This window comes from Heloderma suspectum, chromosome 7 (genome assembly GCF_057233095.1).
Source record: "Heloderma suspectum isolate Gila_16-S chromosome 7, 16-S_ref, whole genome shotgun sequence".
NCBI classification, from domain to species: domain Eukaryota; kingdom Metazoa; phylum Chordata; class Lepidosauria; order Squamata; family Helodermatidae; genus Heloderma; species Heloderma suspectum.
In genome coordinates, this window is record NC_139464.1 from 112,253,405 (window position 1) to 112,280,448 (window position 27,044).

At 41.3% G+C, this 27,044-nt stretch overlaps 1 protein-coding gene across 15 annotated transcripts in view; it reads right to left on the bottom strand.

Moving 5' to 3' along the window:
* Window positions 1-27,044, bottom strand: part of UPF2 (UPF2 regulator of nonsense mediated mRNA decay) — a 60,123-nt gene that overhangs the window by 2,035 nt on the left and 31,044 nt on the right. For 11 of the 15 annotated variants that reach the window (XM_084811553.1, XM_084811550.1, XM_084811542.1 and 8 more), the window contains 11 exons: window positions 21,100-21,213; window positions 20,617-20,733; window positions 19,664-19,849; window positions 17,592-17,795; window positions 15,980-16,255; window positions 12,504-12,687; window positions 10,665-10,804; window positions 9,159-9,263; window positions 6,674-6,772; window positions 4,424-4,591; window positions 2,664-3,037 (listed from right to left, as the gene is read on the bottom strand). In XM_084811553.1, coding sequence (XP_084667679.1) covers window positions 2,759-3,037; window positions 4,424-4,591; window positions 6,674-6,772; window positions 9,159-9,263; window positions 10,665-10,804; window positions 12,504-12,687; window positions 15,980-16,255; window positions 17,592-17,795; window positions 19,664-19,849; window positions 20,617-20,733; window positions 21,100-21,213 — 1,872 coding nt within the window. In that variant the 3' untranslated portion in view covers window positions 2,664-2,758. Of the gene's footprint in view, window positions 1-1,984; window positions 2,106-2,663; window positions 3,038-4,423; window positions 4,592-6,673; window positions 6,773-9,158; window positions 9,264-10,664; window positions 10,805-12,503; window positions 12,688-15,979; window positions 16,256-17,591; window positions 17,796-19,663; window positions 19,850-20,616; window positions 20,734-21,099; window positions 21,214-27,044 lie in introns of those variants that run through there. The other 4 variants (XM_084811554.1, XM_084811552.1, XM_084811549.1 and 1 more) reach the window with 1 other exon arrangement.

Below are 27,044 nucleotides of genomic sequence, written 5' to 3' on the forward strand. Positions count from 1 at the left end.
AGTCCTTAGATACTGTTGTCTCCAAGCCATATTTTTTCTATCTGTATATCTTATATTTAAAGCTGCATCAGAGCCAAACTTTGGGATTTGGGAGCTCAAATCTGGACCTCATGATGTTCCCTAGATCAGAGCTAATGCATATTCTTAAAAAGTGTCTAAGTAAAAAGCCACTAGTTTTTGGTATCTAAGCTGGTATGTTCTATAGGAGGGGTGGGAAAAAAGTAGATCTCCAGATGTTTTGGACTTCAACTCCCAGCATTCCTGACCACTGGCCATGGTGGCAGGGGCTTCTGGGAACTGAAGTCCCAAGCACCTAGAGATCTACTTTCTGCCCACCTCTGGTATACAATAGCCTCTCTACCTGTAGCCTCTATCACAATGCTATATTGACTCCTAGAGTAACCACTTTCATTTTCTATACCTTGAACCTTCCTGCTCCAAAACTCACTTTTCTTTCTGTTTTCCGTGACTAATCTCAGCTTCGGCGCTGTCTGTTCCCTCTCTCACGCCTGATCATATTAAAAAAATAGGAACGACAATGAAATTGAGAAGAAAGTACTCTGGTTTCTTTATGAACTGCATTCTTCTGTGAGCCTCTTTCATCTTTTCTTTGGCTGAAAATTGTGTTCTTTTCATAAGTGGAAGATTGGATGGGCAAAATGGTACTATTTTTATCCCTTAACTAATGACCACTGTTAGGCAATGGATTGATGATGAACATGTTCTTGTGGCAAAAACAGACACATGACTATGCACTCATTTTCTTTTCCCTACAAAGAGATGGGTAACAAATATGTCATGTGCTTCTCGTGAGAAAGGGCAGGATATAAATATAAATAAAGTAGGTGTGTGTGAAGCAGCCCAGAGATGGCCTGCAATGGGGCTCCACTACTGCTTCTCTGGACTGGAGGCTGCCAGACAAAAGGACCAATGCAAGAGAAAAGTAGAGATGTGAACAGAAAGAGTTGGACAGAGCATGCAGGCACAGATTAGTGGTGAGCATGTAAGCCAGTTCAAATCTCATTAGGTGGCTTTGAGCAAGCTACTCTCTCTCAGCTTTCCTCACCCCCAACTGCAATATAGGGATATTAATGTAGAGAAAGAGATCATAAAAAATAATGTATTGAGCCAGTTTGGGGAATATTCCAAGTATGTTTAACCATGGCCTTCTGTAAGTTTTCTCTGACTCCCATCAGCCAGGGTTAAAATTGCCTGTATGCCAAAAGCTGACACTTGAGTCCCACAGATGTCCCAGATCACTGGTTTGCAACACAGTCTCCATCATCCTGTAGCCATGCTGTTTAGGATGCCTATTCCCCCCCAGGCAAGGAGAATTCCTGAGGAAACCAGGAATGAAACTTTCTATGGACACTGTGGAAGAGCATTAGAGTTTTCTGATGCCCATTCAAAAGTAATTGTCCAATAACCACTCTATTTAACACAGTTTAGGACATTATCAAGCTTCCTGCTGGGAGAAGAAATCAGAATGCACACTTTTTGTTCTGCACCAATCGAGGAGGGGCATGGTATTATATGCCATATCCTTGCTAGGCCAAAATAACTTCATAACTTCATCAGCTGTGCTTTCACCGAGGGATTACTTTGGTCCTCTTCCGAAAGTGATATGCTCTGGAGGCTCTGCTCAATTTTTATTTTTTTTTAAATCTGCCTGCCTCGATAGGTATGTTTTACTAAGTCAGATACCCGCTTTCTTTTATTCCTGTCCTAATACCTTAGCCCAACCCTATTAAGACAAACCTTACAGGTTAAGATATACTCTGGATTTACAGTGCTCTAGGACTCACTACCCTTTTTAAGTTGCAAGGAAGTGAGGGCTGATGAGAAGCACTGTAAGGGGAGAATTTCTTCTTGCCCAAGGACATGGTTACTTAATAAATTATCAGCTTTTTCATGTCTGAAATAATGAGAGTTTTGGAAAATTGAGAACCATACAATAATCAAACCCTGTTTCCAGAATACCTACCTTCCACCAGTTTTAAAGATTAGATCGGCATTAGGCGCTCCCTTTGGATGCTGATAACGAGGCCGCCGTTCCCGGTTGGTATTTGCTGGAGCTGGCCGCTGAGCCAGGGACTGCATCATCTCTGCTTAGTAAATTTAAAAACAAAATTAAGAAGTAGCGGAGGGCATCGCCACAGTGTAAATTCAAACAAATTTCAGAGCTTTTCAACTGGCATGGCTCTCCATTCTTTCATCCCTCCGTGGAAGAAACCTGGGAAATGTTGTTCTGTGAAACAGGTAAACCTTTCTGACAAATATTCTGCGACACCAAAATAAAAACACAAATCCCAGCTTTATTTGGCGCAACCAATGGCTAATAAACTGGTTTAAATTATCTGCATAAATATGCAACAAATAAAACACAAAGGGAAAAAAAGACAATGATTTTGGAAAGCAAAACAACGATGCCCACATTTGAAAGTTTTGGTTTGCACATTTCAGGATATTTTCCCTGCTAGGCAGAGACTACAATAACTGATCCCACTGTGCTTGCTGGAAGATTTTCAGCTATGATTCTTTGTCTAGGCAAAGAGCCTACATAAGAGCCTTATGTAGTTCTACCGGAGGAAAAAAAGACATGAACTTGAAGGAAGGGCTTTGTAACAAGTAGAAACTTTTATTTGAAGGACTGTATTTGATTTTGTTGATTCTCTGATATTGCTTTTCTCAAATAATTTAGGAAACCAGGGCAGGACCATGATCTGTCTATTCCTATGCAGGAACTCAGAGCAGTCATTTATGCGTCCACAAACGAAGCATATATGCAGGGACGAAGGGCCTGTGCAAAACCAACCCAAGAGTGCTGCAGTGTGGGACGCTGAAACTTAGTGGTGATGTTATCTATATGGAGGACCCTCAAAAGGATTCTCATACCCTGATAGTCCTCTTGTTCCTGCCGTTCATTGATATCCAATGTCAGTTTTTTCATTCTCATCCTCTCCTCTTGCTCAGCTTGTTGCTGATTCCAGTGATTTGCAGCCAGTTGGGAAGACATCGGCACATTTAGGATCTTAAACTGAAGGGACATAAGGCATCACTAAGAACCCAATGAAAGGAGCAAATATATGACTAACACCTCTAGGAGGCAAAGAAAGAGCACAAGTATTTCTACTTTTAGTTTTGTACCAATACTTGCAAAACTGCAAGCTATTTCCAGAAGTTTGATCTGAGTGAAGGTGAGTGAACAAGAGTGGAATATCAGTTAGGTTAAAGCTGCCGGAACATTGATGCTCCATATGCAGCGCGTCAGTGAAGACATTTTAAAATTTGCTATTACTCTTGAGCTACTGGTAACTAAAGTATGTAAGAGAGCACTGCAGCACTTATATCCAGATTCTAAACACAATTAGTAAGTAAATCCCACTGACTTCACAGAACACAGCTAAATAAAATCATACTTTGCCAAGAAAAAATGTGAATACTCTGGGAAAAAACGTGTAACATTAGCTACAATGTTTTGCTGTTTTTAAGATCCTTTTAAATTATAAAAGTAAACACACATCTAAAGTTTCAGAGTATTAAAAGCACTTCACATACATTCTCGTGTTGTAATACGTACAACTACTCAGTAAGGGAGATCATTATTATCCCCATATTGCGGATGGAGGGCTGGGAGACAGTGACTCACCTAAGGCCATCTAGCAAGCTCATAGCAGAAGTGAGCTCTGAAAAAGATGCTTCTCAGCTCACAGGTCAGTCTTAGCTACTACGTTACATCAACTCTCAATCTAGTCCAGCATTCACCAACCTGCTGCCCTCCAGATGTTTTGGACTTCAACTCCTATCAGCCCCACTTATCATTGCCAATGGTCAGGAATACTATAGTCCAAAGCTCTTGGAAGGTACCAGATTGGGGAAGGCTGGTCTAGTCTAACATACGACTACTGCTGTAACATGATTAAGGAAAGTTATATCCTTCAAATGTGGCAACACGCTGGGAATATATTGTTCTGCTTTAACAGCAACGTCACAATTTCCATGGATCGTTCTTAGCTAAAACATGGCTAGAAAGCATTGAAGATGATCACTCTTCATTAAAAAAAATAGAAAAGATTTCCTGCTTTAGGTCCACATTCACGAGAATGGAAAACGATTAGCGGTAATATTAGAAAGCTCTCTGAAGGCTAGAAAAGTAAACAAAAGGCCTAGAATTCATTCGAGCATGAAAACGTCTGACACTACAATTCCCTGTGGCATTTCCCTCGTTTTCAAGTGAGGCAATGACTATCCAGCATCTTTTTCCTGACTGGGGCGTCTTGCTGTAAAAGATCTTCACAGCGCCTCGCTACTTCAGCCCCATTTCCGGTACCGGACACTAAAGAGTACACGCAGGAAGAAAAAAAATTAAGAAGGGGATAAACGTTAATGGGCAACGTTAATTCACATCTAGACAGGTCCTCACCTGCTGCTTGTTGCCTTTTCGAGTTAACATGACAAAAGGCATTGTGTCTCCGGACTCAGACTCTCCTTCCCCACCACCCAGCGGTGGACCCTTCTTGAGCTGGCTCTTGAGATGCAAAGGAATCGCAACATCTAACTGATGCACTTTCACAGACTCCCCGCTCCTTTGCTGAACATGCAATACAAACACAAACGGTGTAAGTGTCCAAGTACAAAAACAGAATATCAAAACAAGGGCTTAACTTAGGTATGAAAATAAACATGTCAATACTAAACTGGTGAACTCCAGGACTGCTTCACAGATAACGTTTTTTAGATGTACATCAATGATTGTGTCTGTATACCTACCTACAAGTGTGAGCGTTGCAAACATACGTTCACAAACAACTGCATCGTATCAGGTACACTCATCAGGACACTAGGATTGACTGCAGCTCCATGCCAAGCGTACAATAAGTAACACAACAGCAAGCTCACGTGTGCAACATCTGAAATGCCCCCCCGCCAGCGAAGTATTATGGTTTCTCCTCTCTCCCATGTAGTCCCTATCAATCATGCTTAGACCCTACATACACCACAATGGCTAGAACACCTTCCTTGTGAAATGTTGCTAGTATTTTCTAGCGCAACAGGTTTCTCTGGAAACCCATTGCACTAGCAAGCACTATCGATGTTGTGCAGGTGTTGGGGATTTTTGCTTTGTTTTAAAAAACATTCCATCATAGAACAAATAAGAATATTACAATGATTACTTGTAGCACAGATGTTCATATTTGAGTTTTTGGGATGGAAATCGTCATTCACAGAGTTAAGCTATTCTTTTTTTTTCCCCTTTCAAAATCAGGTAATTAGGCCAGGATTTTAAAATTATCATTATTGGTTTGGGTTCAGGAGACAATTTATTTATGGCTCAGATTAATTTTCTGAGTAAATGTTTTGGCTCGATGTTTGCATTGAAACCAGAGGACAGGAAAGCATGCCTTAAGGAGAGCCCTTGACTTCCTGCATTCTTCTCTTTAGTACCATTAATAACAGTATATTAATTTTACATAATTCTACCTGGAACAGGACATGACTGGGGAACAACCCCCTCTTTATTTAGGAAATAGTTCAGTATCTATTGGCTACTTTGGGGAAGCATCGCAAATATTGTACGTAGGCCAGCTGAACAGATGATACCAGAGGAATGATGAGTGCCCTCTGACACACAGTACCTTCCGCCAACTAAAGGCGGTACACCAGCTGCAACCTCTGCTGGTCAGAGATAGCCTGGCCACAAGTATCCACCCCATGGTAACTTCCAGACTTGATTACTGCAATGCAGTAATTGGATGAAGAATTCTTAGCAACTTCACTGAGTGCAGAACACAGCTGATAGGCTGCTAGTTGAGACCAGCTCTGGAGATTTCATCGTGCCAGTTGTGAAACAACTTCACAGGCTGCTAGTCCATTTGCAAGCACAATTCTAAGTTTTGGTTCTTACCTTTAAAACCCTATATGGCTTGGGAACTGAGTACCTGAAGGACAGTCTTCTGCCACATGTACCTTGCCTGCTCTATGATGGAGGCCCTTTTCCAGGTGCTCCCCCAGGTGGGTGGCAACTGCTGAGAGATCCTTCCCTGATGTGGTATGCCATTTCTAGAATGCTCTCCCCAGGAAGGGTCTCCTGGAACCTACTTATGTCCTTTTGGCATTTTCCCAGATCTTTTAAGATACCAGCTGGATTGTTTTTAAGACTGTTCTTGTAGTTACTGCTGTGTTCTATCCTGCTGCTGCCATTTCATTCTAGTTAATGTAATGCTGCCCTAAGAGTATCTTACTGAAGGACAGGGTGTAAACTGTACAACTAAAACATGAATGTCACCCACATTCTTGTGGGTGGAATGGAGGATGCCCCAGTATCTGGACCATTGGATGGTGCCAAGTAGAAAGAATGGAGTACTTCAGAAAGTATGTACTCTAAATAAGGAGCGTTAAAGGAACTCCAATTCAAGACAGTAAGGATGCAATCCTATGCATGTTTTGACACAGAAAAGGTCCTACAATTCCAAGCATTCCCCAGTGAGCCTGGCTGGCTGGGAAATGCTAGGAGGTGTAGGAGGGTTGTTTTTTTTTTGTCTAAACAGGCACAAGATTGCACCTTAGGATGCTCATGGTTGCACACAAATGCTTGCATTAAAGCTGAAACAGGGTTTTTGTGGAAGCACAAGGGTAAGTCATCCAATTCAGGGGATTACAAGCCCCCCGATACCTGCAAATTTTCCAGCATCATTTTATCCAATGCCTGAATGAAGTCTTCATCTTCAGCACACGGGACACGCTTCAGTCCACCTCCTTTAATCATTACTTCCTGATAAAGTGAGGGAGAAAAATGATGCCATTATTTCCTCTAGATTGACGTACATGGTTCTCTCTCAGTTAGAGGTGGCCAACAGACCACCTGTGAAGCCATAATCTGGCTCCTGATGGCTGTACAGTGTTTTAACCTGTGTGAGAGAATGTCACTCATCAGGACAACATCTTTTTCAAAAGGTAATTAGAGGAAGTAGTCCATATTTTAATGCTTTGGTATTTATTATTTATACTATATTTGTATATGTCTCAGCCATGTGCTCAAATAAATGTGCTTCTTAACGCAGAAGCCATTGCTGCTACATGTTGGCCACTTGTGGATGCGTGGTAAAATAGTCATCATGTGACTTTATAGAGAACAGAGTAATCCAGCCTGCCCCAACCTGTCAGCCTCCAGGTGTGTTAGTCTACAATTCCCTTCATCACTAGCCAGCACTGCCATTTGCATAATGCCCAAGAATAGATGAGTTGGCCACCCCTAGATTATCCAGATAGATTAGGAGGTGTCCATAATAGGAGCAAAGGTACACGAAGAAGCAATACTGTAGGATTGAAGGAAATCATCAGGGCAGCTTAAAATCACTTAAGGGGTTTGGATGACACACTGGGGCTCATCATGGGTTATTGAACACATGATGAGCCACGGTGCCCATGGGTGCTAGGTTGCATATGAAACCCCTACTCGGGGGGTTGTCATAATGTGTGAACCTGGTAAGCAAGGGTTATGCGAGGGTATTAAACAACCCTTGCATAACCCTGAAACAGACCATGAGTTAAGCGAGGGTTGTTTAAGCCTCACATAACCCAAGCCTGCTGGGTTCACATGACATGAAAACCCGAGTAGGGGTTGCATATTCAAAATGGAGGCCACACGCCACCTGCACATGCCACAGCCTCACCATGAGTTAAATAACCTACTGTGGACTGCTGTGTTGTGCAAACATCCCAAATGTATGCCTTTTGCTCAACTTGAAATAGAAACACCCTTGCGGTATAGAAGGAATTCTAGTTGCATAGCTCAGATCAGATAGTTAAGACTCCATTGCAGTTAATAATAATTAGGGAAGAAATCTTTGAACTTTAAAGTTAGCTTTATTTCCCAAGAGGAAGGAGAAAGTACAGTTACATGACTTATCTTCCAGTGCAATGGTTAGTCATCGACTATAAGGATTTTTTCTACAATCCAATATAGCCAGCTGTCTGACCTTTTCTTAAGTCCGAAAACATGCCTTCAATGCACTCTGTCCTGCTGCAGTTCCTAGTTAATTTAGCTGTATTCTTCAGACTATGAGCTTCATGGTACCTCACTTTCATCTTTGGAAACACCTAGCATGCATCAGGGACTGTCCTAAAAACAATTCTATTCAAAAATACAGTTCAGATAACCCAATTATTATAAGATCCTTGTTCATCACCTACAGACTTCATTTGTCAAGAGACAGCCACATTTAATACAAAATGTGCATAGATTAAGTGCACAGAAAGCTGTCACACACAGAACAAGTTCAATAACAGCTGATGCCAGCCAACGCCAATACAGAACTGGTACCCTGAAGGATGCACTTTGGCCAGAAATCAAGAGGTATGCTGTCCACTCAGTCCTATTGACAAGTAATCCTCCTTCTGACATACAGCAAAAGTTCAAACATCCCAGTTTAGGGGTCACTTCCTTTGAACTATAAATAGAGGTCCTGTTACACATATTAGTTCGCAGAAAGTCCCAGCTTCAGATTTTGTGCATAGGTGGTCCCCCCCATGCCACAGCTGGCTACCCCTCAAGTTTCATTCTAGCACAACATAACCAATTTCATCAAGTATTGTTTGCTTTCATTCACTCTCCTTCAATACAATACAGCTATTGTAGGTCATCTTCTATGTTTTGGTAAACGTAGCCTAGGGCCAATCATCACTATTTTTCAGGTGGGCAGTTATTGAAACCAGTGAACTAATTCTAGTGCACAGTTCATCCTAATGCAGGCACAATATCTGCATGTGGCCATATCAGAAGAGGGCTCAAAGGAGCCCTACCTCCCCGACTCAGTGTAGTGGACCATTGTGGAGGGAGAGCACACATGGACATCAGCACATGGACCATTACAAGAATCTGAGGCTGGCCCACAATTCTTATATTACTATCTAGCTCTCCCTCCCTGATGCAATTTTACTTGAGCTTCCACTATACTGAACCCTTTCTCAATCTCTCCATGTGTGGATGCCATACAATACAAGGATTGATTTTGTCCCTAGGTTACCATATCTTTGTATCTTGATATTCATGTGAATTGATAAGCCAAAGCAAACTCATTAATATTAAACATCCACCTACTTAGTGTGCACACACAATGCTTTACATTCTAAATATTCATCTTAAAAAAAATACATACAGTATTCTCTTCATCAGTTTCATTCTCCTTATTAGAGTCTGTGAGATAATCTGTATTTTCTTCTTCTTCCTCTTCTCCCTCTTCATCATCATTGTCAGAGCCCTCCTGAAACGTTAACAGCTTTAATGTACAATCTCAAGCAATGTTTCAACACCTGATACAAACTGCTATTTTCAAGGGTTTCACTGACTTTACATACATATGAATTTAAATTTATGTAGTTCTAGGAAGCTTTATTACCAATATCATGAAATACTCCCTACCCAGTATCATATGAACATTTCCCAGCAAAGTATGACTGAATATGTATCCAGCTATTTAGCGGCTATGCTCAACAGATTCTCCTAAAATCAAACTGTATGGACTAGAGGGATCTAAGATAGATAATGAGTTTAAAAAAAAAATCATACATGCTGATAATATAGACGAGGTTTTAAGCTTTAGAACATTTGCAAAGTGGAAGTATGCTAGCTATGTCAAGCACAAATGGCTTGCAGAGCAAGAGGGTGTCTGTGCTCAGATGGTGTATCTTCTTCTTCCGTCCTCTACTGCTCCCAACAGGTGATCAGAACTATGACAGACCATCTCACTGTGAATCCTGCAAGACCTGGTCCCTGTTGCTCTACCTGGCTCAAATTCCACCTGGCCTGGGACAGTGGGGCCCTGACTGACTCCAGCTACACAGGTCGCAGCTGCTTCTGAAAGTGCCTAGAAACCATCAGAATGGGATCATGTTTAGGTTTTGTGCCTGGGGTAACCTTTGTTTTAGATGAGATGTATTATTTTTATTTCCATTTAGATTTTTGTCTCATATTTCTCTTTTGTTAGGTATTAGTATGCACTGCAGTGGATTGCCTCATCTTGGTGTATATTTATTGCGATCTGTTCAGCCTATTTGTATGATTATTTGTATCTGGATATGATGCTGTATTTTACGTATTTTTTCTGGAGTTGCTGTAAGCTGCTTTGAGCAAGGTTTAATGTGGAAAAGTGGCATACAAATACACTGATGAGGGGATTCTAGGTGAACCCACACAATACCCATTAGATTGCCCAGTGTGTGTATTTGCCCAAAGAGTCCATGGACTCTTCCCCCAGCTCCCACTCTACATAACAAGTTATCAGAGCTGTGAGGGGCTTCTCTCAAGATTGTTCCTTATTGCATGATGCCTACGATTCTTGGTACTGCAGCAGAGAGTTCCACACCTGACCTCCCTATAGTAATTCTGACCAGCAGACCCAATTATTTCCTAACCACAGAAGCTCCGAATATATAATGATTGGTCAAAGAGAGTCCAGGAAACCATACACTGCTTGGTGAGTCCCAGAATAAAATTATGCATCTCCCCAGTTATGATGGTATTAGGGCCTTGAGGACAACAGCTATCAGACTACTTACAACTGAAATCTTGAGCCTTAGCTCATAGCCCATTTTAGTTGGCAGTTACACACCCCACCCTCTCAAGCTATAGCTAAGAAAATTAATGGTGGTGGTGGGGAAATCACCTCCTCCTCCGGCTCATTTATTTCACTTTCATTCCCAGATTGTTCTTCTATCTCTACTCCACCTTCCTCTTCCTCCTCATCCTCCTCCAGGTTCTCTCCTTCAGTAATTGAATCTTTTGAATCCTTGTCATTCACAAGGCCTAAGAAAGGAAACAAGAATTATGAAAGGAGCATTAGGGAAAATTCTGACTAAGACTGTGAGCCAAAGCACACGTACTTGGGAGTAAGTCCCACTGAAGTCAATGGGACTTGCTTCTGAGAGACATGCAAAGGATCAGGCTGCAACATCTTCAGAATCAAGCTTCAAGTGAAAGTTACATAAGTCACTACAATAACACAGCAGGTCAAATATTATACCCCAGAGGGTCTTTGGGATTTCTTCATGTCAATTTCGGAGGACATTTCTGAGGCAATTAATCTTAATTAATGTATGAGAAGAATGTATACTTCAGTGGGTTGTTAAATTAGCCTTTCAACAGACAATGGGTGAAATGTCATTCTCAGAAGCTATCAACTATTACATGCACCCATTCTCCCCCAGTGGGAAGCTGAGCTCAAGGGCTAATACCCCAGTGCTGCCACATCCTTCCCACTGCAAGGTAGGCAGGCTAGAGGCAAATTCCAAGGCTACATTAAATTAAACAGGAGCATATTCAAAATTGAAAATTTCAAATCAACAAGACTTGCTATTTTTGAACATAATTACTTAAAGACAACCAAGTTCCAGTATTAAAATCGGCAGATCCAGTGCCAGAGGTAGCCCTGATCCACACAGAAAATAATTAAATTTACAATGGTCTCAGTTTGTTCTGCTTTCTCCTCAATGAACATCAGTATCTTTTGATAGAAGTCTACTCTATATTACATATTCCATTAGCAGGGCATCACTGTAATAATGGCCTTTGTTGCTTGATGACATTGCATATAGTTTTATCACTAAACATGTTCAGGATCTCCTTGGTTAAAATGTGGAATGCATGTCCAAGGAATTATGGGAATATCTAGTAGACATATGGTTTATTATATTTTAAAATATATTTATTTTCTTATATTTTTAATCCACCCCCAAACCAACCTTTAGTGGGAGCTGGTAGGCAATTCCTTTTCCAAAATGGCACATTAAATATTCTGTAGTGATTTACTTTTGGAATTTAATCATAGATCCAATTTTACATTTCAATTCCTGCAAATTTCATCCCCATCCAAATTTGTCACCAGATTTGGGAGTTCCAAGTTATCTGACCTTGTTTCTGGAGCAGCAATCTGTCATTCCTTTGTTTTGGATTTCTAAACTTTGTTGATATTGCTGTGCAGAGTTAGCACAGTTTTCAATTAGTGTTTTTTTTCCCATACAGTTAACTGATATGCACCAGTACATTAGCAAACTGAGCAAATCGTTACACTATGCCAGACCCAGGGTGTGGAGCCTTTGGGCAAGATGCCCTCAATGGGCCCACCTCCTTGGCACTGTTAGCACTGCCCATTCACTTGCCCTCTCTTTCTGGGCCCAATCCACACCATTGTCCAAAAGGAGGGAGCAAGGCAAACAGAGGCTGTTGCTGCTTCTCCCTGCTGCTGTTGCTGCTCACATGCTTGGAGAGGGCAGGTGGGTAGAGCCAACAAATTACTGTGCATTTTTAGCCCTGTCCCTTCTGCCTTGGCCCTGCCCACCACTGGAATGTCACCCCCAAGAACTTCTCCAAAATGGAACTTGGCCCTTGGGCTGAAAGAAGTTTAACACCCTTGGCCTAAGGTTATGGAAAGCGCTACAAAGCCAGAAAATGCCAAAGCAGGCAGCAATTGTTTCAGCTCCCTTTGTTCTTGAGATAACATTCTTACCTAGCTTGATTAAGAATTCCCTTTCCAGTTCTTGTACCTGCCTAACAGAGTCTTCCAGAGAATTACAGAGCTTTATCTTTGGTCTCAGCAGTTCTAATGTATCACTGATCATATAGTCAATGTCTATAGGGAATGGATGATCTTTTGTCCAAACATCCAGGCTTTTCTTCCACCAGACATACCTCTGGAAAGACAAAGGTAATTGCAAAGTGAATATACAACCACTCTAATTAGTCTAATAAAATTTAAATCTTCTCTCTCACACACACACTCACACGGCTCCATGAAAGCAGATTTGTTATTTTAAAATATCTTATATAATAAAGGCAAGTGGTCATACTATCTCTTGTGTGCTTTACATTAGCTGCCTTGTTAAGAACATTATGAAAATAGTTTAAGGTTTCTCACCCTGAACACTGTATAACAATTCTAAAACTGAACATGTAATAAGATTACATAGGCAAAGAGGTATCCAAGTACATCAAAACTAGCGATCAATACAGACGTAGCACTAAGTAGTTAAAAAAAGATTCAAGGGCCAGCTAATGTTGATGTTTGTGGGAGACAACTGCCTTTCTGGATTCAGCAAAACGCAACATGATGCCATCAACAGCATATTTAAAAAGATTTCATCAAGTTTTTATTGTCACATGGATATGCAGCATCATGTGTTCTTTTGAACGACTCATACCTTGAAATTAATTCATCTTACTATACCTAGGCTGCTTCCAGACAAAGTTTTTATTGTGGAATCGCCATGACTCTTCACTCACATTTTAGGGGGGGTCCACATGACAGCATCACCAATTTGTAATTCTCCATGTTTTCCCAGTGCTGCTTCTATATTTTTTCTTACCACAGGAAGTTTGGCTTTCTTTGAGAAGGACAAAAGCTAATCCAATCTCCACAAGTTCCTTTAACACTACTCTATCTTTAAGATGTCTGATTTTGGTTTTGATAGAAGTGCTGGCCTATCATGTAGACAAAACTATCATAGCTCAAGCCACATTCTCTGTAGCCTTTGTGGTGGGTGTCATTTTATCACTGTTTAAAATTTGATCTTCTACGTACTCCAAAAGCACTCTTACAGCCACACACACACACACACACACACACAAATGGCACAATTTCACTTTTTAAAAGGAGAGTTAAAATACCCCCATAATGCAATGAACTATCAATATAGATACAGTATGTGATGGGGGAGAGGGGACCCCCTTTCCATTCAGCACCATTTTAGCAAAGCGGTTATTGGTGGTGACTGGAACAGTCTTCTTAAAATAATGACACTGAACATTATAGGTACATATTATAGTGCTATAACCCTATAATACTGTGCTACTTTAAATAAGTATTATAGCATTATAGGGGTATAATGTGTAACAGTGTAATGCCATTTTTAAAGACATTTAGGGTCCAATCCTATGCATGTTTAGACAGAAAAAAGTTCTACAACTCCCAGCATTCTCCAGCCAGCCATGCTTACCAGGGGATGTTGGGAGTTGTAGGACTCTTTTCTGTCTAAACATACATAGGAGTGTGCCTTAAAAAACCCTTTCTAGTCACCCTCATTAACCACCTTGCTAAAATGATGGTGACTGGAAAGGTTATTTTAAAGATTTTTTAATACCAAAAAAGGGTATAGTGCTATAACACTTTCATGTAAGTGGTATTCCAATATTTTTTTTAAATACTGGAAAACAGTGTTACTTAGAAGACTGATTAAAAAACAAACTGTTATAAAAATGGTGCCCAAAGCATAGTAAATGTATGAACTGTGATAGTTCAGACTGAAAAGTCACTACCCAAGTAAAAACCATGCCCTTTAAAAAAAGACAGAAGGGTAGCACTAGAGCACAGGTTTGGATGTCATGGAGTGGAATGTACACACAGAAAAGCACAATATAGCTTGACAGTGTGGAAAGTCAATTGCAATTCCACTTGTACCTTGCAGCAGAGCAGCAATGGCTTGAACAGTGTTAGGAGCAGTCTATCTGGAAGCACCCCTACTGTCTCTGGCATTTCAGGATTTCCAGTCTTTGCAAGCAAACTTTTTTCTGCTCCCCTGACTTCTCTTGTCTGTTTCTACAGTATCTGTTGATGATACTTCTGTTTATTCATTTAATTCTGCTTTATTAACTACTCTTGATTCTCTGGCTCATCTGTTTTGATCCCATCACTCTTCTCCCAGACAACCCTGGCTGACTTCAAGCATGCCTTCTTCACTCAGTTTGTGCTGCTGACCAACTGTAGCATAAATGGCATCTGCGTCAGGTATTAGAAAAATCTGATTTCCTCCCCTCCCCCAGCTCTTTTGTTACATTATCTTATTTTTTAAATTACTTTGGTCTAATTCATGTCCTAATTTTTTACACGCTGTTAGTGCCTTGCTAAATTGTTACTGTCCTATATGTTTTTGCACATCTTAAATAAAGCAGCCTCTGTTAGTCAACTTACCAGTTTTCTTCTATCACAGTTCGCCACTGTACCATTGACTGTTCCTTTTCTTTATTCATGGTTGAACCTTTTCTGTCTAGTTATTGCCCAGTCTCTTTTACCCAGACCTCTTAGTATGCATTTTCTCCTGAACAGTTTTTTCATATCTGTTTTGTTCAACTGAAGCTCCTTTAACCTTACCAACTCTTACTTTCTAACTAAGTGCTTTCAGTTTTTCTCCTTGATCTTTCACCTGCACTGATAGTGCTGGATCATTCTCACTTCTAATATATGGTTTTGTGGTTCTGTTTTCTCTTATTTTTGTTTTCTTCTTTTTAAACTGTGGATTTCTATTTCATTAACTCGTTAGCAATTTTTCTTTAGCCACTCCCCATACCTAGAATGCACTATCTGCTGAATAAAATTGGTAAGAAATCCCTTCAAGGCTGGAAGATTCTAAAGAGGCCCTGTGTGGTGTAGTGGCTTCAGTGTTGGGCTGGGGCTCAGGAGATCGTGGTTTTAGTCCCCACTCGGCCACAAAGCTCACTGGTGACTTTGGGCCAGTCACGGACTCTGAGCCTAACCTACCTCAAAGGACTGTTGTGAGGATAAAATGGAGAGGAGGAGGATCATGTAAGCTGCCTTGGGTCCCTTAGAGGAAAAAGGGCGGGTTATAAATGTAATAAATAAATGACCTATTTATTTTAGTTAGTGCTCTCAGGATTATGTTATTTCATTGGTGTACTCCATCTTTTTTTTTCTTTTCCTTCTTGTATTATTTACCTGATTAAGTTGCAAGCCTTTGGACACCGCCTCTGTTTTAATTACTCTTGTACAGTGTCTAGTTTATTCTAGGCACTTAAGGGCACAATCCTGTGCATGTTTAGACAGAAAAAGTCCTACAACTCCCAGGACTTTTTTCTGTCTAAACATGCATAGGACTGCACCCTAAGACTATAATTATTAGCGTTCTATATGGAGAAATGCAATCAATTAAATATAAAGACAAAGCTGATCACAAAGACAAAACTTGTTCCTACCTGGAAGTAGACCAAGAAGCAGTCAAGTTTCCTTTTGCTAGATCCCCTGTCAAAGTATTGCCCACAAGTGTCGAGGATGGTGCAGACCAGTCTAATTCGGAAAAGATGTTCTGGAGGATCAAGTGGGCTAGCAGTGCCATCAGAGTTCACACCAAATGATGTAAATGAGTACAGAGTTCGAAATATTACTGCCGACTCCACCATTCTGTAATTATAGAGCTCACCCAGGAACTTGGCACTGCTAATCCTCCGTTGGTTAAATTTTGGCTGATTAACCTTCAAGCAAACAAAATGCCATTGCAAAGTTAACACAGACTTCTCAGGCTTGAGACAGACAGCAACACCCTACAGTGAGAGGCATCAGAATCTACTATCACTGCAAGCAGGGACTGTCTTATCTTTTAATCTGAGAGCCAGTGTAGTGTAGTGGTGAGAGTGACGGACTGGGAGCCGGGAGATCCGGGTTCTAGTCCCCACTTGGCCATGGAAGCTCACTGGGTGACTTTGGGCCAGTCACAGACTCTCAGCCCAACCTACCTCACAGGGTTGTTGTTGTGAGGATACAACGGTGAGGAGGAGGATAATGTAAGCCGCCTTGAGTTCCTTGCGAGAGGGAGAAAGGCGGGGTATAAATGCAATAAATAAATAAATTAATTAATCTCTGAACAGTGCTTTGGGAAGTTTAGGTGCTTTGTAAGTGATAAATAGTACTACTATTTCTATGATAATGTAAAAAGCTGGGGAAATGGTGGGACTGCCAACACTACAGACAGTTCATGATAGACAAGCATAAGCTAGTGGAGCTGACTGTGCACAAGACTTGACAACAGGAAACAGAGAATTTAGATCCTGGCCTCTCCAGCCCTCAGTGCCTCACATGCATGGTTTATCAGCTAACCAATTAAAACCTAGACTTAAAGCTAGAAATCTAGATTATGCCAACAGCCCCACAGTACAGCCACGACAATCACAGAACAAAGTTATTTTTCTGTACCCTTTATTCAAGTGGGCGTGTTTACATGTAATGCTAAATTATGGTTTAGTGCTACATGCACAAGAGGAAAGAAGTCTGCACAAAGCTTCCCCTCTGGAACAAACCAGAATTTAGTTTCACTTTAGTGAATTCCTGGCTTGTTACATGCAAACCAGGAATAGTTTAAAAAAAAAAAATCTCTAGTCAATTGTTACACAAGCTAACAACAAGCCCTAGAGTTTATTTTAAACTACAGTTCATGGTTTGCATGCAAAGACAAACCAAGAACCTGCTACAGCAAAACTGAATTCTGTCTTATGCCTCCTCCTGGTCTCATGGGGAGCAAGTGGGAAGCATTACAGCCCAGCACTTAGCATGGTTTTCTTTCTGCTTGTGCGCATAGCACTTCATGTGGTTTATGTTTTAGCATTAAGTGCAAACACTTAATGTCAGTGTGTTACCTTTCATCAAAAATGCATCTACCTAGAACTTGATCAACGGGCTCCTTTTCAAAAGAATTTATGGAAACAGTTTACTACTACAACACCGTACTGAAAAAGCTGATGCTAAAAGAAACGTAATTCAAATGTTCTGTTTTATGTAGGTAAAAGAACTTATAAAAACCTATGTGTATTTTACCTCCATTCCTAGTCGAATATCCTCTAGAACACCATCCACAACATGAATTCCAACATCCTCTTGGTAAAGTACCAGCCCTGCTAAAAGGTTGGCTACACAGTGAATACTATTATATTTCACATTCCAGATGTTGATCATACAACATATAACATAGTCTTTCACTTCAGGGTCATGCCAGGGCAATTTGCGCATCTGTCTCAGGACCTGAACAAGATTTCAAAGAAACTTAACTCAAAAAGAAAAAAACAAAGTTGGATGCTTTATACATAAATATGTTGACTATTAAGAATTATTCCAAAAATAGTATTTTTGAGACCCATACTACCTTCATGATCAGTAACATTAAAAAATCAGAGCAGAGAAATGAACCCTTCTCATATAAAAGGATGGCCACTGTCTTTATTTTTGCACTATGAAGATTTTCAGCTTATCTCTTGAAATACAGAAGGGTCAAAGCCATGACAGGACCACCAACTCAGCATAAAACCACAGTAATTTTGTTTTAGGCATCTGTTATTAGAACATGTATCCATTCCTAAATGTTCAACATAAAGAACTTAGCCTTTTTCTCTAAGTCAAGAGTTCTTAAATTGTAACCTGGAGAACAGCAGGTTGTCTCTGAGATGCTGACATTAAAAGAGGAAAATACTGAAGAGCTGGAGGTTTCTTATGCATTTCCACAGCACACTAAAAGAGGCAAGATGATTCTCAGTTTAAAATGTCAGCTGAAAAACCAGCTGAAAAACCAGCCTCTTGTAAGCTGTGCAAGTCGGCTGCCGTGGGCATTCCAAAGAAACCGCTGGCACGCTTCTCTCACAAGCATACATTTAATTTAGTTCTGTTGGACTGTGGCCACAGGCAACAAATTCAACAGTTGAATTTTGATTCAAAAGCCTTTCAAGTGAAGCATATGGTAAGAAAATGGCCCACAAAGAAACAAGAAAAGCAGAACAGTGGTCCTTAATAGACACTTGCCTGCAGCAGGTAAAGACTGTCCTCAAGCAAAGTTGCAAACTGGAAGAGAGGTTTGTGGGGGTTTTGTTTTTTTTTACTATTAATTAAAAAAAACGTTTAGGTTATTTGATGTGCCACAGATGCATTATGCTGTAAACAAGCAGGCTTGCAGAATGTTGCAGACTAGTAATTTCTGTAGGCTTATTTGCAAGGCCAAGTCCTCAATGTAGCAAAATTTAAGAATCCCCTTTTTAAATCTTTACATGAAAAGAAAGCATTGACTTATCCAACGGAAATCTAAGTAGTACTGTTTGAGTCAATATTTGACAATTTAAAAAAATATCTTTTTTTAAATGTTCAAGTCAACATTTTGTATGCCCTGGCCATGGGCTGCTAAGATTTAGAGGTGCCGAGAAAGTGATAAGCCAGATCCAGGTTTACTAACAAGTGGACTTTATTAAGTGCTTACAGCACATAGGCATACCCAATGGTTTGATCAGACAGCTTCTTTGAACAAAGAGCTATAGTGCACGATGGGTTTTATATCATACGTGTTATCTGGGCATAGCAGTGAGGCAGTATGACAGGAGCAAGAGTTAATTAGGGTTCATCTACAACTTTCCCAGCATAGCCTGACATTGCTTGGTAACATATTTGGCAGAAGCAAGACTATCCTAGTATTCTCAGCACAGCCACCTGTAGCTTTAAGATAAACGGTACCAGAGCTCGTTAGCATGGAATGTGCTGAGGTGGTCATATCGACCTTTGACTCATCTTACAAGCCAAGAGGCCCTCCTGCAAGCAAATTGCAACTAATAATGAACCAAAGCAGACAGCTTTATAGATCTCTGAGCCTTTTTTAACTACTATTAGCTTGCTTACTGGCCTGGGGCCTTACACTTTCATGTTCAGTTAAATACCTGGCCTCTACCTTCTTATTCACTGCAGTGTGCTCCATCTTCCTTTACTGAACATCTTGCTCATTTTTTAAAGTTAAAGAATGAAAAAGATGTCTGCATCACTGTAATCTAGCTTTGAAAATTATTTTAGGAAAAATGTTTAAGTCTCTTCACATGGGTACCGGTTTGGATATAAACACAAGATTGAAAGGGACGCACCTTCTCAGTGGTGACTTTGGAGAGATCCTTATAAAGGAGCTTCCGAATATACTCCTGGAGAGGAGGACGTTTCTTTTTCACAGTTTTTTCAGCCGGAGGAGGGTTGCAGTAGTAATACGCATTTTCTACCATTGTGACATAGCGTGCATCAAGGTGCATTGCTTGTTTCTTTCGCATCATTTGTTCCTGGAAACAAACAAAAGATGAAATCACCTTGCATACACATACTAGGTTTTTTATTGGATAATTTGTTTTTCCAAGCTTCATATGAGACAAGACAAGGAAACGCCCAAAACCATACCCTGTAGTGTTCTCTACTCACCAAGCGAAGATCAATTCAGGTTCCCTGACTTGCACCTCTGTTACTATCACTGAATGTACCACCCTATGTTTTCAAACATAGTTTGATAATGTAGAAAGGTAAATCATCTGTAGTTTCCCTCCACCATGTTCTTGCTCTTTGTTATTTCTGCCTACCACACTGGTACCTAGATGCTGAATCATCATAACTTTCCACTCAAGTCCTGGGGCCATTTCAGGTTCTTACCAGAGAGTGAGCCAACTGCCATAGTAAGTGCTTCCAATAATGTTAAGTGGGGGTTACATATGGAAGCCTATAGGTGGAAAGACCGCGTTTGTGTGATTCCCCCCCCCCCACCTCGAGGAGGGCCAGGCTGCACAAATGAGGTTTACATGCATATGGGTCTCTATGTGGAATACCCACACCATACATTATGTTGGGTGGGGAGGTGCCTGTTCCTCCAGTTGCACCACAGGAAGCTGGACTACTGCCTAGTAAGCATTAGTACATGTTGGCCTTAGAACATTTTGTTATTATTTTATTTATTTGCAACATTTATATACAGTTCTACACCTAAACAGATTCCAGAGTGGTGAATAATAAAATTATAATTATGATTCTGAAACAGTTCTTTTAAGAAGGTTATTCTTACCAAAAGGACACTGGTTCTTAAATGGGATTCTGGTGATCTGAAGAGGAATCTACCACAAGTCTCTAACAGAGTACATGCCATTTCAATATGGTGATGAGAGAAGTCAGACAAAAGCATCTGCAGAGATATGTCACATTTTGAATGTCTTTCATACTGAAACACTCGTTTATCATAACATATTCTTAGCATAACATCTTGTGTGGGATCCAAAGAAAGAATATTTCTGATTACAAGCAAAACATAAAACCTCTTAAAGTGGTAGCACAACTCCATTACAAACTCCCATTTCAATTTACATTGACGAATCTTAATTCCAATTTTTAAAAATAAATAGATAAAGCAGTCTCCCAAACAATTCTAATTACATTCACTCCCCTCTGCCATTTAAAAAAGCATATCCAGATAGACTTCCATATAATATACCTCTCAGCATGCCAGGAAAAGAAAATGGGACATGAACCAATTCTCAGTGTAAGCACTAACCTTTAAGCAATGCAGAGTGTCACTTTTGGAGAACATTTTGAACTTAGCAAGCTCACCAATAAAACGTACAGTTTTGTTCTTTGTTTCTATGTTAATCTGGTCCTTCTTTCTCACCTGGAGACAGAGATATAAGAAGATTTATTTTCAAGATGTGACAAATGAACATTTTAGTGCCTAAAAACATCCATGAAACTATTCAGGGTTGAATCCAACTGTGGCCTTCTGTTTGAGGAAGTGGCTTTGATCCAGCAGAGGCCCCTGCTAATGGGAGGGAAGGGGATTCTTGCTGATTCCCCCTCCCTGCACCCTCCAAAATTCTGGGGCTGGGGACCCCTCCAGAACAGCCTCCTTATCTCTCCCTTTAGCAGAGTCCTCCACTAGATCGGAGTCTCTTCCACAAACAGAAGGGAAGGAAATTCCACAATTTGCTTCTCTTTGCAGAAGAGAATTGTAGGATATAACCCTTAGTTTTTCTGTGCCAGAGGGAAGCAAGGGGCAGAAGGAGGGGGCTGGAGAGATATGGTTTGAGACTACTGAAGGAGGAAGAGCACTATAGGGCACACCCAGCTTACCACCCCACTCTTTGCAAATACTGTATGTAGAAGTGTGGTTTTTTTTAAAACATAACACCACCACAAATACTCTCTAAAACCACAAGCACAAGAATCATGCTCCTTTGTGAAGGCTGACATTTCTGGGATTTTGTTCTTGTTACCAGATTCCATGCATGCCAAACTGCAGAAGCCAAAACATTTCTGCCTCTCCACTCATGCTCAGATAAATGATGGCATCAGGGAACTAATTTTAACACACATTTAAAAGGTTGGATATTGAAACACAATGGCCAGGATCCAAAGAACTGTGCAACTGGTTCCATATGCCCCAGGGGTCTTGGGCTCATGTTTCATCAGCAGCAGCTCTCCATGCTATGTGGAAACTGAGGGAACTTTTAAAAGCAGTTTGTGATATGGCACAGGGGGGTTGCTGCTTTAAGAAATTAAGTCAGCCCACAGGAAGTGCCTAAACCCCCTTGAGTCCAGGCCAATAGTTACATTAGTACAGAAAGCATATGATAGAATCTAGTCTTGTAAAGAGCTAGATTTACCATTCCCTCCTGCTTGAAAACCAGGAAATAAAGCTACAGTTTCATTTTTTTCTTTTTCCTGTGCGATTCCAAGAAAGCTAATATTACTTTCGCTTATATTTGATTTGATGAAACATGCCAAAATATGGACTGTACTAAATATGTTATGCCACAACGGTCATGATAAAGATACCAAACACAAGTGACTAATGAGTCTATCTAGAGAGCAATGGCAGGAGTATACATAGCCACTTCCAGAAGCAAAGGAACAGCTCCCTGGGAATCATGCAACAGCTAATTTTCACAACTTGTATGTGTTTGATAAGATAAATAAAGCTATTTGTTCCATCTTCTCATTTAGGTTCTCTGTTATGCTTATCTCTATGGGATTGAGTTCCATTGAAATCCTTGTTCTGAGCACCTGATCTCATCGGTCATTGACTGGGTTCACACAATCAGGAAAGAAAAATAAGCCACCGGAGCTTATTTTCCTGCCCTGAGCATACCAGTTGCGTGCCACAGTTCATTGCATCATCCGAACCAGGTGAGGATGTGTGGTGGGGGTGGGCTAGAAACCATCCTACAACCCTAGAGCAAGCCATGGGTTCTGGGATGGTTTGTAAACCCACCCGCCATGAACACTTGCCAGGTTCAGACAACATGACAAACCGTGCCCAGTGAGGGTAATTATGGGTTCAGACAACCCAATCATCCACATTTCAGCAACAATTCACATTCAACCCATACTCAATGTTTGAGTGTGGGTTATCATGTTGTCTGAACCCAGCCTCTCTGCACCAATAATGAAATGCAAACAACTTCATTACCTAAAGTAGTTTTGGATAAGAGTGAATGAGCAGGAATACGTCTCTTATCGTTGCATTGCATGTGACCGCAGCAAAGAAAATTAGAGTGAGAACTTTGAATGAGATGGCAGTGGACTATAAGGGGGGGTTCAGTGATCTTATAGGGCTAACCTTTTGAGGAACTTTAGTAAGTTTCAAGGTCTATTTTAAACTTGAGCTTTTTTATATTAAAAGTAAGATAAAAATACACTTGCATCTCAGTGTTTTTATCAGTGGTGATTTCACTGTCAGACTCTGTGAGCAATTTTAGTAAGATTCAAGGTGTACCCAAAATATGAAGGTTTTAAGGTGTATTTCTAAATGCAAATGGTTTTAAATGTAATGTGTAATTTTTCCCCTTTTGTTTTTATTTGAATTTGTATATTACAATGATGGATATCTTTGTGTTTTATTGTTATGCAATGGCCTATGGCTAAAAGCAATAAACATATGATGATGACGACGACGACGACGACAAGAGTGACACAGCCAGTACTATTTTAAGTAAAAATAACTCACCCCTGGCTAAAATATTTTTTTATTATATTGCCATTTATTTTTCGATGTTTTTCAAGTATGGATGTTGTAAGATATATGGAGGATGCATGACTGGTTATTACACATTCTGAATTTACGTAGTATTACCAAATCTAAATCCCTCACCTTAGGGCAGGTATTTCTTGATTTGCTTTAGCATTTTGTATTCATTGTAACATTTGTATTGTACAGATGGTATTCTTTTACAATGCTTCTGAGGATTTAAAAAAATTAAAACATCTGACACTTCACATGGGTCAGTAAGTCATTATTTGGGGGGGGGCGCCAGTTTGAGGACTCATCTGTCCTTTTGTTTTTTTCTTCTCTGGACACCATGCAGGAGAATGCCTGAAAAGGTTCAAAACTAAAAATGCAACTGCTGTATGTGTGCTTTGCAGCAATGGTCCAATGAATATGCATGTGCGGGCAGGGTGATTGTAGTCACACGCACTGCTTAATAGTCTTGCCATTTAAACTGATCGCCTCTTCTGAATATGCTGGAAACAACGACATCTTCACCTCTCCTACATGGTCCTCTCGTTGTTTTCATTGTGGTCTCAAAGACTGCTGGGGATCTCCAGACCACAGTTTAAGAATCACTGCCATATGGCAACCTCCAATATGGGTAAGAAAAGACACAAGGTCTTAGGATGCTCTGGAGATCAACATAAAAATCCCTATTCACTTTTAAGGTTCAGAACTGATAGGTCCGCTCAGATTGATTGGTCAAACGTCAGCGTCATGAAGTAATGTCTTGTAAGCTTCTCACTATCCGTATCTAACATATCAGATAAAAAAGCACCACTCTGTTATGGCAATATCAGCTTTGTGCTTTAGCTTTTAATAACGTTAAATTATTTTTAATGTTATCCTTCCTTCCAGTAGTTAGAAGAGGGATAGAAAGGGAACGAAAAATACTCGGGGTGAATGACTGGCTTAGAAGGTGGTGCCGACAAGAGATATTTGGATTCTGGGACCACGGGCTATACTTCCTGGGCTGTTGGCTAGGGACGGGTTGCACCTCACAAAGGATAGGAAGAATGTGTTTGGCCACAGCATGAAGAACTTCATCAGGAGGGCTTTAAACTGAATCCTAAGGGGAAGGGAGATGTAATGTTGGGGGTAACAATGGACGTAGGTGCATGCACTGCAACGGAGAGAATAGCTCTGATAGCGCCCAATAATAGTCTTCAGACACATGTAGGAAGAAAGCCAGACTATGAAGCACATGGTCTTCGATGTCTATATACTAATGCCCAGAGTAGGGGAAACAAACAGAACGAACTTGAACTCTTAATACAGGAGGGAAATTATGACCTGATAGGTATAACTGAGACTTGGTGGGATGACTTGGTCAGTCTGTTTCCCGCCTCCCAGCTGAGCAGAGCAGAGCAGAGCAAGCTGCTCCAGCTGGTCCAGGGACTACAGAAGCAGGCAAGCTCCCAGAGAGCGAGCGAACAGAGCGAGCGAACAGGGGGAGCAAACAGGAGTTGGCCAGGGGAGTTGCAGTGGTTGAAGAGACAAAGGAGACAAAGGAGACAGAGGCTAAGAGGTAAGTGGGTTGCAGGAAGCCCAGGGCGCTGCCCTTTATCCTTCTGACTGGCTGTGAGCTCACCAGGAGCTTCTGAGAGCTCCAACTGAATTGGAGGGGTGTGGCCTGAGTACTCCCAGCAGCTGACTGGGCGGGAAGCTTCAGTCTGTTTCCCGCCTCCCAGCTGAGCAGAGCAGAGCAGAGCAAGCTGCTCCAGCTGGTCCAGGGACTACAGAAGCAGGCAAGCTCCCAGAGAGCGAGCAAACAGAGCGAGCGGACAGGGGGAGCAAACAGGAGTTGGCCAGGGGAGTTCGGCACGGGAGGTCAAGGGGGAGGCCCCTAACATTTTTTTTATTTTATTTTTTTTTACTAACTTTTTTTCATTTATCTGTCTTGTAACACACACTTCCACACCAGTGGGACTCTGCTTTTAACCTCTACTGAGTAGAGGAGCAGGCACAGGCTAGTCTAGAACAATCACAAAGCTAGACACAAAAAGGGAAAAGAGGCTATGGAAGGACAAGACTCTCCAGTGGTGGTGACCTGCAAGGTGTGTGCAATGTTTGTTTTCTTGCCTGAGAACAACATGGCCTACACCTGCAACAAGTGCAAGTTGATCACGCTGCTGGAGGAAAAAGTAAGTGGACTGGAGCGGCGACTGTCAACCCTCCGGGGAATAAGAGAACACGAAGAGTTCTTGGACAGAATGGGGGAACTACAGCAGCAAAGGGCAGACCACAAGCTTGAAGAGCAACAGCAAGATGAGGCAGTGGGAAATTCTGAGGTGAAGAAAAATGGAGTAGAGGATACTCCTTGGAAAACGGTGACAGTTAGGAGAAGAAGAACTAGACGACACTCTGCACCAGTGGAAGCGGTGGAGCTGTGGAACCGATTCCAGGTACTTGCAGATGAGACTGGAGGACAGCCTACAGAGGAAGAATCACAGGGGAACCTGCATGAGAGTGAGCAAGAGGCTAAAGGTCAGTCAAACAGAGGCGATGAAACCCAGGCCTACAAGAAGAAGAAGAGAAGAGTGGTAGTAGTGGGAGACTCCTTGCTGCGTGGGATCGAGACCCAAGTATGTCGCGAAGACCCGTGGACTCGCCAGGTATGTTGTCTCCCGGGAGGACAGATTAGAGACGTGACTGAAAGGTTGCCTGCACTCATAAAGCCCACTGACAGGTATCCCTTTCTTCTCATCCATGTGGGAACAAATGATACCGCCAAGCGGAGCTACGAAGAGATCACGTCAGACTTTGAAGCTTTGGGAAGGAAACTCAAGAACTTTGGGGCCCAGATAGTTTTCTCATCCATCCTTCCAGTAGTTAGAAGAGGGATAGAAAGGGAACGAAAAATACTCCGGGTGAATGACTGGCTACGAAGGTGGTGCCGACGAGAGAGATTTGGATTCTGGGACCACGGGCTATACTTCCTGGAAGATGGGCTGTTGGCTAGGGATGGGTTGCACCTCACAAAGGCTGGGAAGAATGTGTTTGGCCACAGCATGAAGAACTTCATCAGGAGGGCTTTAAACTGAATCCTACGGGGAAGGGAGATGTAATGTTGGGGGTAACAATGGACGTAGGCGCATGCACTGCAATGGAGAGAACAGCTCTGAAAGCGTCCAATAATAGTCTTCAGACACAGGTAGGAAGAAAGCCAGACTATGAAGCACATGGTCTTCGATGTCTATATACTAATGCCCAGAGTATGGGAAACAAACAGAACGAACTTGAACTCTTAATACAGGAGGGAAATTATGACTTGATAGGTATAACTGAGACTTGGTGGGATGACTCTCATGACTGGAATACAGCAGTTGAAGGATATAACTTGTTCAAAAAGAACAGGAGGAACAGAAAGGGAGGCGGGGTTGCACTGTATGTGAAAAATACATATCTCTGCACAGAAATACAGGAGGAGGAGCTTGGTAGCCCCATCGAGAGCA